The sequence below is a fragment of the Numenius arquata genome, chromosome 5, assembly GCF_964106895.1.
Source record: "Numenius arquata chromosome 5, bNumArq3.hap1.1, whole genome shotgun sequence".
Lineage (NCBI taxonomy): Eukaryota > Metazoa > Chordata > Aves > Charadriiformes > Scolopacidae > Numenius > Numenius arquata.
In genome coordinates this window covers 71,257,153-71,269,715 of record NC_133580.1, presented here as the reverse complement: position 1 = coordinate 71,269,715, position 12,563 = coordinate 71,257,153, and the positions used below count along the sequence as shown (strand labels likewise).

The window sequence follows — 12,563 nt, the reverse complement described above, 5'->3', positions numbered from 1 at the left end:
TGGGGTGAGTGGGGAAACCAGGCAGCAGTTATTTGCAACATCCACTGATGCTGTCTTTCTGCTTTCTCCGCAGTCGAGTGGAGTAGGGGCGCTTATCGCTGTTCTTGTGCTGCTGCTGTTGGCGGCACTCGGTCTGCTCTGGTGGTTCTGGCCCCTCTGCTGCAAAGTGGTGAGTAAAGACTTACTGGAAAAAGTCACCGAGTCTGTGACTCATGATTATAACTCATACCGTGTTGGGAAACACAGATACCATAGGAAACAGGTTGAGTAACAGGAGAGCTACATGTGACGTAAGTCATCTGTAGAGGGAATTTTCTTTCATTCGTGACATGCAACAAATGGAAGATGAGACCAGCTCCAGCAGCGTGGACTGCACTCTCAGCAGTGCTTCTGGCATTCTGAGACCTGCATGCTTAGGAACTGGCAGCAGCTTGCTGGTGTGCTGCTCATTGGCTTTCTACTGAGCGAGCACGTGTGATATTTCTGTGAAATCGTTGATAAAAGCCTTCTCTATTATTTGAAAGTTGTTGGCCATAATGGCATGCAGATGTTATCCTGAAATCCAGGACAATTTTAAAAGTACTATCAGTAAAATTGGTATTTGTAGTCCATTATGGGCTCTCAAGTTGGAAATCCCTTAGTGTCTTGATAATCCCTTGGACACATTGCATCTCTTTTCATCTGAGCGCACTATTTATCCTTCTAGCAGCACTCAGCAGGGCTGTGGCACTAACACTTCTTCCATCTCCTTGTGTGTTGGGGTTTCTAAATTGGTGAAGTTTGTTACTCATCCAGCTCAACAACAGCGCTGAGGATTCGGGAAGTGGAGATGGTTTCCAGGCTGTTAGTGTATTCCCTGTCTTGTCTCGGGCCTGTGGAACCCGGGGCAGCAGAGGAACTGCCCTTCTCGCCTGACTGTGCCCAAGCCCACGTAACCAGAAGTGTTTCTGTAGTCCCTCAGGCCCCAGGATGTCCTAGGGCAAGAGGTCCTCAGCCACCATCTGCATCTTGTGGTCTGGGGTTGCTGAGGCAAGAACTACGAGCTCTTCTCTAATAAGACTCTTCTCTCTCATTCTCCACAGTCCCATCAGAAATCCAGGGAGGTCGTCTGTTAGTCATTTTCCTTCAACTTTATTTTATATCATGAGACTTCCTGTGGAAAAGGAAAAGCTTCCTGTTTTCTTATTTTAAAATAATTGGCTAACCTTGATTCGTAGACTGTCTTCTCACTTCTTGGTTTCTACGCTTGCTGCCCGTAGAAGGCAGCTCCAGTGAGGCACTTCATGTAGAGCTGTCACTTGGGGCAAGCTGAGAGGAGGTGGAGGACATGAAGGAAATAATATTGCAGCAGACTTATGCTGGTAGAAAAGCAAACATTTTTTGTTTCAAAGTATAGTTATTTTAAAAATATGCATGTAAAATATGATTTAAATCCTTAAGTGAAGCCAAGTAACTTTTTTTTCAGTGTCTCAGCTAATTGCAGACATACTTTGGAGCGAGCTGTTTCACTACTTGTTCATAGCTGTTGAGACAGATCATCATATCCTTTCTCAAGAGCTGCTTTTCTGAAAGCAGCTTATTTTCTTTTGTCCTTTTCCTGACTTCGCAAGTTTTTCTTTATGTTTTTTTTCAAGACAAACACACTTCAAGTTGAGTGGTATCAGGAAACCTTATGTTCCTTCAGTTTGTCAGAGCTCTCAGAACAAGTTACCTCACTAAAACTCTGGTTTTTGTCACCAGCTGAATATGACTGTCAGAACATAATTCTGCATCTCTAATTTACCTTAGCCCAGAATCAGTCTTTTACAGTTGGAAGTGCAGTTGGTCACATCATACTCAGTTGCTCATGCAGTTTTAATAATTTGCCAAGCGGATGAGTTCTTTTTCAGCATCGGGTTTACAGGTATGAAAAAAATCAACATACTGTTCCCATTGGTCAGTGCAGTAAAGCTTCAGATACTATGCATTTTCCTCTCATTACAGTAAAGCATGATTGCAGTCTCTCAGTACCTTAAGAGCAGGAAATCTCTTTCCAGTGATTACAATCAATAAGGTCCTTTCTGGATGTTTTTAATGTCAAAGTCCTACATCAAGAAAAAGTCGAATATATAGTTCTATAGTATTAATTTCCAGCCCTTTTGGTACGTATGCCAGTATAATACATTAAAATATTAGCTGCACCAGCCTATGGCTGTTGTAAGTGAAAGGAGTTAGGTTTACATTACAGGCATACATCAGTGCACCGTGCAGAGCTGAGGAGGGATACCTGAGCTAGGACCCAATTAGCTAAAACAGATGCCCTTTGTAATGAATTGCAGAGCAAAGACATTGCCTTGAGTGCCAAAGGTGCACCATGGCGTTAAGGCAGGGTTGTGCCTGGGAGCTACATCTCCACCTGCAGCTGGACCAAGAGCTGCACCGAGCTGTGAGAAATTGTCCCTTGGTTCTCATTTACCTTGTGCTTAAGTCTGTTCCTCCCTGATGTTTATTTTGAGGGATAGTAACGTACTCTGCACATCTTTTCTGGATATCATGTTTGGTAGAGGAGTAATTGGCTATTTCTAGGGAAGTCTTGGCTGTAGACTGGCATCTTACTACTAAGAAGGAGCCTGACTTCAGTGGGAGCAATAAAACCACAACACTTTAAATGTTAGTGCCCTCTGTTGTTTCCTCCCACCTCTCATGGATATTATTTCTTTCCTGAAAAAGCAAAGGTAATTTTAGGACTCATTGCTACAATAATGAGTTCCCAAACCACATACCGTTGCATAGAACCTATCACCAAATTCTGACCCTTCTTTCTTTTCGTTTGGCTGTCCTCAGATCATTCCTTATACTGTGCCTCCATTCTTTTTCCTCTCTCCCGCACCCAAGGTTGCCACATTACACGTTATTGCCACTTGTGGCTGTGTCATTTTGGGCTGTGGTGCCACTGTCCTTCACAAGAGCGGCAGCATACTAGGGGACCTCCTCTTCCCTGACACTGAGTCTGCTCCACTGGAGGCTGGAGCGCCTGGTCTCATGGGACAAAGAACAGGAGCAAGGAAGAATGGAGCAGCCCTCAAACCACACTCCAGAGTTAGATGGACGAGAGAGAGAGGCAAAAGGTGTTGGGGACAGAACAGAACGAGCGTCTGGAGTCACGTGAGCGCATCATCCCGACCGCCTGCAAGCAGAGCGGTGAGCTTCAGGTGGCTCCTGCAGCTTCAGGTGGTTGGGGCACTCCATCCTTGCTAGGTGACAGCGCTCCTGGCTACGAGGTCCATATTCACTTACAGATTGGGGCAGGGGGACTCCTTTTTTGCTTTTCTTCCTCCCTCCACCCCCTTTTTTAAAAGCAGTTCACTGTTGACAGTTCTTTCACTCTTCCCTCAATATCAGAACATATGATCGCATCAAGCTGGCTTCAGGCTCTGGTGCTGACATTTCCTAATGCCCACATCACGCGAACATTTGAAAAGTGTTAATGAGCAGATCAAAGGGACTGTTGCCTGAAGCAACTAACTTTTTTTCTTTCTTTTTTTTTTTGGTAAGAAATCGGCTCTCCTCCAAACTCAAGTCTTCATCCTTTGCAACTAAATAAATAAGATGCAGCCTTGTCTGGGATGATGATAATAAAACAAAACAAAACAAGATTAGGAAGTAATCCATCTCTACATGCGGTTAATAAGACAGCAGGATTATTCAGAGTCTCCTGTATTGAAACAATCTGAATCTTAAGTTCAGGAAAAGTTAATTTGAGATATGATCTTCAGTATGTGCAGTTTCATGCTGCATTTGCACTGTTTTCTGCCAAAGGTGCATGGGTTCCTTGGATTTCTCTTTTTAAAAAATGGGTTTCTACTGATTTCACTTGAAATATCACACAAGACTGAAAATAATCTTTGTGTGTGTGCGTGCGTGAGAGAGAGTGTGAGTGTGAGGAGCCTGTGGAAACATAAGGATGCAGGCATTTACATTCCACTTCTGTCAGCAGGGGTGAGTATCTGCTACTCAAAGCAGATTATTTTCTCACACCACTGTCACATTTAAAACAAGCTTCATTTTCTGAAGCTAGTAGAAATAGCAGCTAATTAATGTATTGGTTAGCTTTAAATTGAGTTTACCCTACATCTTCAGGGAGTTTAGCAGCTGGCATAGGATTAGATCCTTTGCTGAGGGAGTCAAACAAAAACTGTCATTGACTTGTGACTTTTGAAGCCCACTGAGGTTCAAAAAGTAGTGTTTTTCTTGATTTACTGAGGTAGAAATTTTGATTCTGTATATAGGAATATAGATATATATTAGGAATATATATATAGGAGTATCAATAGGCATAGGGCTCAAGTGAACTTTAGTGTACATCACAAAGAAGTTTACTATGCAGAGATGTCTTTGCTCAGGAGAGATTGCAAGACCTAAGACTTGTAGAACTACAGAAAGTGGAGTAATGATACCGTTTAATATGTATTTATATAAATCCGTAACCTAGCTAGGCCTTTCCCCCCTGTACAGCTTGCAGTTTTGGCAGCAAACTACATTTTTTAGAGATAATCATTAGAGACAGGCAAAAGGAAAACAGGAACGGGGATTAAGTAAGATAAGGTGACCCTTAATATATTGAAAGTACTGTTTTACTATTTCCAGTCTTTTAATTGCTTTCAGTGAGAATGAAATATCTTCATGCCTTTGAAAATCTTGCTCAGCATCCAAGTATCTCTCAGAATCTGTCCCATGATCCCTCTGTGTTGTTGTTTTTTGTAATGACGCGCGGAAACAAACCTTAGTTAGGGCAGTAATTCCAAAGATTTACAGAAAAGTAATTTCTGGCATGTTTTTGCAACGTTATAGCAGCAAAGGGATGTCTGGTAACAATCCATAGTTGACATTCCAATCCACTTGAAGTACTCTGAGCTTGCTTGATGAACAGTTCAGGATCTTAAACCTGGAGGGCTGTGGAAAAATGTTTCCAAGGGTGCCATAATAATTTCTCTTATTTGATAGAATTCCTGTATCCATTGCTTGTTTAGGCAGTAACTAGTAACTACCTTTGTGGAACGGTGACTTGAAGTGTATACCAAGAAGGAAAACTCTTGATTATCGGTCAAGAAAAATACGTTTCTTTTATGTATGATGCTATACATTATTTATAGGTACAGAAAGAGTAAATGAAAGTACTATAAGGAATAGCAAGTAGTGAATAAAATAAGACCTATTTCAATCAAGGTACGTAATCCTGTATTAGGAGATGTAGACGTTTGTCATCACGGGCAGTTTTGGTTATACTAAGGCATAGCAGAAACAGACTCCTTTATATTCATGGGGTATTTTTTAGTCATTTGTATACAATATTCAAGCACAAAAAATGACTTGGTATCACTGAAGTACCTCTTTTTAGCTTACAAACCTGCATTTCTTGTGGAAGAACAGCCGTGCATTCAGTTTTCATCTTAGCCATTTATGAGGGTCGCTGCCTTCCTCTTCCCCTCCCTTTACTGTTCAGTGGATTCCCATCAGTACCAAGGAACTCCCTGAGATTTACAACGTGTATGTGAGAAAGGGAACAGGAAGAAACTGTAGGCAGAGGTTTAAATATAGGTGTTAGTGAATTATCCTAAGAGCGGGCCTTATCCAGAACCAGTTTAAGAGCCCTGTGAATGTAACTTCAGTGCAGGCACTGAACAGTCAAGGAGCTACATACTTAGATTATTAGATCTGAAATGTGAGATCTGTGGAAATGATCTGGACATCTAGAGGTGAAGCCTGAGCTACCAGAAGGCATTTCACACTTGTCATTGGGCCAGAAATTATCCAGCAGCATGGCACAAGGAAGCAGGCATCTTGGCCCAAGATTATGCAAGACCTCCCATAGACCTTGGGATGCTTTTCCTCCCGGGCTTGCTAATTAACTCCATAGGGTTTCATCACTGGCTATTACTTAGAATGACTGAGTCTTATCCGGTCAGGAAGCAAAGTGGCAGACACGTCTGCCCAAAGAGTGTCTGCCAGTCAATTGATGTTATTTTCTATTAGACGGATGGTGTTAATTTCCAGAAGGCCTTGATAATCGATACCCGAGGGACTTGGCAGCAGCAGTTGCCAGTTTGCAAGCAGATGTGGGGGGCTCAGATGGAAACAGTTCACTTAAAATTTTCTGTTGGCTTTTGGATGCTGCCAGTGCAATTCCTTATGCTTTTATATGTTTGGCTCTTTCAGGTCATCAAAGATCCCCCTCCGCCTCCAACAGCTCCCAAAGAGGTAGGGTACGATGGTGCTCCGCTCATGGCACTGGTTACACAATGCCACTCCTCTGCGCTTTCCTTGTTCTGTGAACCCGGCTCTTTGTCCCAGCTGCTGGGGAGAAGGAGCTGTCCCATGGGAAGCCTTCAGTTGAGAGCAGGATGGCCAAAGTCCAAATCTCTGTTCTGTCTCAGTCGTCTCAGCGTGGCATGAATTAAGCCCAAATCCACAGAAATACTTAGGGGCTTTATCCCAAGACAGCTGAATATTATTTTTCCCATTCTGCAGCAAAAGCAGAAAGACTGAGTAGCTCTTGTATAACAGCCTAAAGATTCATGTTTGACTGAAACAGCATTTTCCCACAGCTTCGGCATTCCAGACACTGAAGAACCCTTATAAGGGAATTTCTCTCCCTCTTATGGGTAAGAATGCACTAGAGGATCTTCTGGTGTCTTCAGTATTTTTGCCCCTTGGTCTTGATTGAACCAATTGCTCGAGCACACTCGTGTACTCTGACAGTTAAGCCCACGATAAGGCACACTTCATGGAGCTGAGGCTGCGAGTTTGACAAAGGTTGGCTTAGGAAACTGCGATCGGCTGTTTAACCTTTATCTGCAGATCTGCTGAACACCGTCTGCTGAATCCAAATGAGGAAGGGCTGATGATCTGGCTCTTTAAAGGCATTGTATTTTCTGTAGAAGACGCCACTGCAAATTCCTTTCTTTGTGTGTGTTTTATTTTTATTAGTGGAAAGGAAAAGGATGAGGCAAATAAATGATTGTCAGTAGAATCCACAGATTTCTCATTTGGACTTCCCTAATGGTTGCCACCAATGCTTATCCCATGCAAAACATTAAAAATATGTCCAAACATGACCAGATTTTGTTTGGAAATTGGTAAACACTTGGTACCTAAGTACCTGATCTTTCACACCTAACATGGGAAAACTCACTCCCTGTGAACTCTAGTGAAATATACTAAAAAGACACTTAGTGTGTGTGTGTGTGGGAAAAGTATCTTTTTAAAGTAAATGTTATTTGAATTTATTGACAGGAAGAAGAACAAGAGCCCTTGCCTACCAAGAAATGGCCCACGGTGGATGCTTCCTACTACGGTGGACGAGGAGTTGGAGGAATTAAAAGGATGGAGGTTTGTATGATACAGAGATGCCAATTCACTAAAACACAAGCTCTCTGAGGCTGGAAATGGTGGAAACAAAGACTTTTAAAGTCTTCTGAAAACACAAGGGCATAATGTGTGCTTCCTTCCCAGTGACATAAGCCTTGTAAAAATTTTTTACTGTATCGAACAATTTTGACCTTGGCTATGAAAGAACAGCTTTCAGTAGTTCCATTTAACTGGAACTTTAAATAGCTGCCTAAAGACATGCTCTTTCCATCAAGCTAATGAGAAAGAGAGAGTGAGAGCCTTTTCTGAATGTTTTGGAAGAAATTACAGTGAAACATAAGTCCTCCAACTGCGGGCCAGCCAAATGCGCTGACAATGGTGACGCTAAGGAGAGGCCTGATCCCAAAGGAACTCATGGCGACAACAGTGCCTGTCTTTGAAGAGACACGATAGCATCATGTTAATTAAAACAGAATGAAAAGCGTGCATCCTTATGGGCACGTCCTTATGTCAGATTTTGTAGTCACGTCAGCCTTTATGGAATTTGCAAAACAGTTTGCTGCAGTTTTTAACTTCAGTCTTGGAAACTGTCTCTGTCTGAAATACCCACCTAGGCCATATTGATGTATCTTGATAAAACTTTAAAGGTGTTGGCCTAAGAATCAGCTTTGCTTGAGTCCTTTTTAAATGCAGCAGTAGAACATGCAAGTTTAAAGCCGTGTTGCTTATATGTGCTTCCCTCAGCAGTTCAGAATTGCTAATTTAGAAGAGCTTCAGATTTTAGAAAAAGAAAACAGTTTGTGCAGTGTTTTTCAAAGGCAAACTAGAAAATACTTTCCAACATAAAGAAAGACAAGCCTTGTTTTCTGACGGGAGCCATGATGAGCCTCCAAGAGGAGATCCAGGAGGGGTTCCAAGGTTTAATCATTACAGTTTGTACACGGGCTCTTGCACAATGAAACAGAAAGCCGATCGATATCTCATGAACACAGGTAACAACAGTGCCGTAAGGAAATGCATGTTCATCGCATGGCAAAGATAAAGTATTTCCTCTTCAAAGAATAGAGCAGAAAGTAATAATTAGGTTAGAAAACTTTTTTATCTGTGCTAGGAATTTTGTGCAGGACTAAGTGCTAAAGATGCAAACCAAATGAGATTGCTGACAACACCATCACGGGCTCTTGAAAGGCACCTTGTTCCGTGGAGCTGTGTCTCTCTCTTTCCCTGGCAGCTGAGAGTACTAACAAAATTCGGGGTTGGGCGCCACGTTGTAAATGCCTCAGCGTTTGAATGTGGAGCTGTAAGAGTGGGTTCTGCTCGGACATAGTGGTGCCACACCTCATACCTCTCCCTGGCTTGTTTGGGGAATCAGGGCAGAGCAAGTGTGGAAAGGAGAGAGGAAACAAAACCAGTCTAACCTGATGATGAAGGTGAACCAGCCAGAGGGAGGTTATTCCTTACCTGACAGTTAAACGTGGTTTCTGTGCTGTGGCCAATGAAAAACTTGCTGGACTAGTCATTACATTTCTGCCCTGTTTTCAGTTCACGTGTTAATGCAGTTGTCTACTTTTTGTTGCTTCTCTGTGCTCTATTCTTCTGCCATTCTTCCGGCAACTTGATTCTTCTGGCAGCTTCCTTGCATAGAGCAAAGGAGAAAATGAACATCTTACTTCTCTTTGCTTATATATATATTCCCTTTTGGGGCAGTTAAATGTTCACTCCTGCCTTCCTCACCAGCTTCAGCCCTCTGTGACAGTCTAGAGTGATTTAGCCAGTGTTGTTCACTCTTCCTTGATCCGTCTTTGGCATTGCTTTAAAGTTTTACGATGTCATTTCCAGACCCCGCCCACTACAGGCAGTAAGTTTTTATGTCAAAGTTGTGTTGTTTGACTCCACAAATTCTGGTTTCTCCTGGGTGAAGTCGCTTTAATCTGAAGGAGAAGGTCATTTTATCAGTATGGAATCCACTATCTATCTCTAAATGGTTTTAACAGTGTTTAAAATACATTTTAACAGCCTCATAAAAAACACTGTAAAAGTACCATTGATCACAGTGAAAGATACAGATGCATTTTAATGACTCAGCAGGGCCTACTTGGACATGAAAGCCTGTTCTAATATTGTAGGGAGAGGCTTTCCCAGTGAGAAAAAAAATCACTAAGCAAGTCAAACAGTAAAGTTCAATATAACAGAAAGCTTCAAAACAATCCCCCTCCTAAGAAACGACGGTCTGTGTTTTACCAAGGTGAGTTACTAGTATTAAAGACCAAACTAAGCTCTGTCGTACTTCGTTGCTCTCATTATCTGCATTGAGATTGCAGCAGTAAAAAACACTTGGTGGTGGTGATAAAATGACAAGATTTTCCTCCAAGGTATTTAATTTTTCAGAAGGGGGCTAGCCTCTATTTCGCCTACGTGTTTTACTCAATTTCCGTATCCACACATTCTACATAGGGCGCTGATGAGAATGCAGGAGTCAGGCTGCTCCCTTCTCCCATCCTATGGCAGAGTTATCCCCGCACATCATAGAGTGTCCCCAGCAAGACCTGGAGCGGTTTTCTCCCTCCTCCAGGTAGCAGAAGACCAGGGCATGCCCTTTTCCTGGTGTGCGCTTTTGCAGTGGGAGAGTTGTTGCATCCCACTGCTTTTCTGCCTGCTTTTCAAGCACCTAAATTGGCAGGTAGCAAGACGGAACTGACATGTACCTACCGAGCAGTGTGCAGCAATGCTCTTAATTCTTTCCCTGGGGGGGAAGGTCAGTCTTCTCTGATTTTTCTTGGATTCTTCTCTTTTCATGACTGGCATCTCCAGTCAGGAGGTCCCTGAAAAAAACAAGTATGTTGGTGGAGGCCTGCAGTAACGGTTAGCTGTGTTCCAGTAACAGTGTCGTGACTCATCAGCGTGCCACATTTACTCAAGATGTAATGTCAGAATTTAATTTCCTGGGTTTAGGTGGATCAGGTCCTCCTTACAGGCCAGATTGTAGCAGATGGCATAATTTAGAAAGTCTTGCACTGAAAACAATCCAGGCCAGTTTTACTAAGAACTTTAAAGCTCCAGCCATACTTTTAGATGCTCTTTTCGGATGATAAAGTAACAGTCTTGCCTAGGTTTGTTGTCTTGTCTAGGTTTGTCTCTTTGTACAGTGCAGCAAACGTCCTTGCTCAAACTGCTGCACGGTGCTTCCAGTACGAGATGAAATAAAACTGCTGTAGCAGCACAAATCATTTCTCTTAGAAGGAAGGACTTTTCCTGTATTTCCTCTTTACAGCATAGTTAGTACAACCTTTTATGGAAGTGGAAATCTGTGATTGTCTCGCCAACAGCAATAATCCAGGTTTTTCTCTTTGAACCCTTTGTATATATTTTATATACTTGTGGCAGTGATAAAATACACACTGCTACATGTTCTACATTTACTTATTATGCTGGTTAGACTGCTTCATCTGTGTTTGCTCCAGTACATGTCTTCTTGCAGAACTACTTGAAAACCTGAGCAGTTTCAAGGAGCTTCTGCTAAAACTTCCTCAGGTGTCACCTTCTGTCTAAATTGGGGTTCTCTACAAACACGCTGTGTTAGGAAATCTGGGGTGACAAACATCTAGGCTTTCATCAGTGCCAGATTAAGGTCTGGTATTTTAGGATAAGTCAGAACTGGAAATAATATTTTTACATTGTTAATAAGAGAAGATTTCCAGATTTCCTGTCTCCTGTACAGCCTGTATGATTTTCACTGAATTTCACTGAATTTTTTAGAGTTGGAAGGGACGTTAAAGATCATCTAGTCCAACTCCCCTGCCGAAGCAGGATTGCCCAGAGCATGTTAGAGCATGTTACTCAGGACTGCAGAGTAGAATTTTCTCCCAGTATTTCTCTTGACTTTTCACTACTGAGAGACTCATGTTTACAAATGTATTTAACTAAGAATGCTTGTCATCAAAAACGAAGAGGGAATATTTTCCTCATTCCCTCCCCTCTTGTTTATACAGAACTTTTCTCAAGTTTAAACTTTTTTAGCTACTTCTGTTGTTTGCAGCAGTGTCCTTGTCCTTTGCATACAGTGCATTTACATCTGAACTCTGGCTTTGTTTAGGTTCGCTGGGGCGATAAAGGATCCACAGAAGAAGGGGCTAGGTTAGAAAAAGCAAAAAATGCTGTGGTGAAACTCCCAGAAGAACCAGAAGAACCTTTTCATCCTAAACCACATAAACCAAAGCCTACCTCACCAGCCATTCAGGAGAAGTGGTACACGCCAATTAAGGTAATCTTTTTATTGTCAATTTTGTATTGAAGGCTGGATTTTGCCTGCCTTACCAGTCTTACACATGCTGAACTGTACATTATTTTTCAGGCATTCCATTCAAGTGTAGTGCACTATTCTCAAACTGAACACCTACTCAGGATAAATAGCAGGAGCAGTTTATAGCCCTAAATGCAGTACTTCATCATTACTGCCACATTCTGCTATCCTTCCCCAAAAGGGACATATCATAGAGCAAGAATACTAAAATCTACAGGGGCTTTATTGGTATTTGGTCTATCCCTATGTATATCTAATTAAGCCTAAAATGATACAGTTTATACTAAGTTTTAAACATACATACGATTACCAACCAAGAAAAGCAAAAAATTATATAAAACAATATATGCAAAAAGTCTGATAAACAAGTGAAACATAATAAATGCCATAAAATAAAGACATTTACATAAATAAAGACACTCACAGCTGTGCAGGGTGGAATGCTCCTGACAGGCACCCGCGCTGCTGTGCCTGTTGTGCACTCGCCCTGTGCGGGAGGTACCGCGCAGCACCCACTGGCTGTGTACCACGTGCCCAGAGGTCCCAGGCTTCCTGACAGCCAGGAGCTTGCTGCACATGTGCTGTAAAAACAAACACGTTTATGTGGGAGAAATCCCAGAGGGACGTGTGGCAGTTCAGCCCAAAATTCTGGCAAATAGACATATTACCTCTAGATTGCTCAGAAGCAGACGTGGGTTGGGTCACAGCTGCTCTGCTCCCAGTGGAGGTGAGTGCGGTACCTGGCATTCGCTGACGGGAGCGAGCAGCACCACAGCTCTCTGGTGGGGGGACACAGCCCAGGCATACGCTTCGCTTGTCCAGCTGTAGGGAACTGATGCTCCATTCTGCCAGAACATCTCTCCATGGCTCTCCGTGGACAGTAACTCGGCAGGCGTGGTGTGCTCTCTCTTGACCG

General features: G+C 42.5%; 1 protein-coding gene across 1 annotated transcript in view; it reads left to right on the top strand.

The window, feature by feature from the left end:
* ANTXR2 (ANTXR cell adhesion molecule 2) overlaps positions 1 to 12,563 on the top strand; it is a 107,123-nt gene that overhangs the window by 58,326 nt on the left and 36,234 nt on the right. Inside the window, exons 12-15 of the mRNA XM_074147234.1 lie at positions 74 to 169; positions 6,196 to 6,237; positions 7,273 to 7,368; positions 11,441 to 11,608. Coding sequence (XP_074003335.1) covers positions 74 to 169; positions 6,196 to 6,237; positions 7,273 to 7,368; positions 11,441 to 11,608 — 402 coding nt within the window. The remainder of the gene's footprint in view (positions 1 to 73; positions 170 to 6,195; positions 6,238 to 7,272; positions 7,369 to 11,440; positions 11,609 to 12,563) is intronic.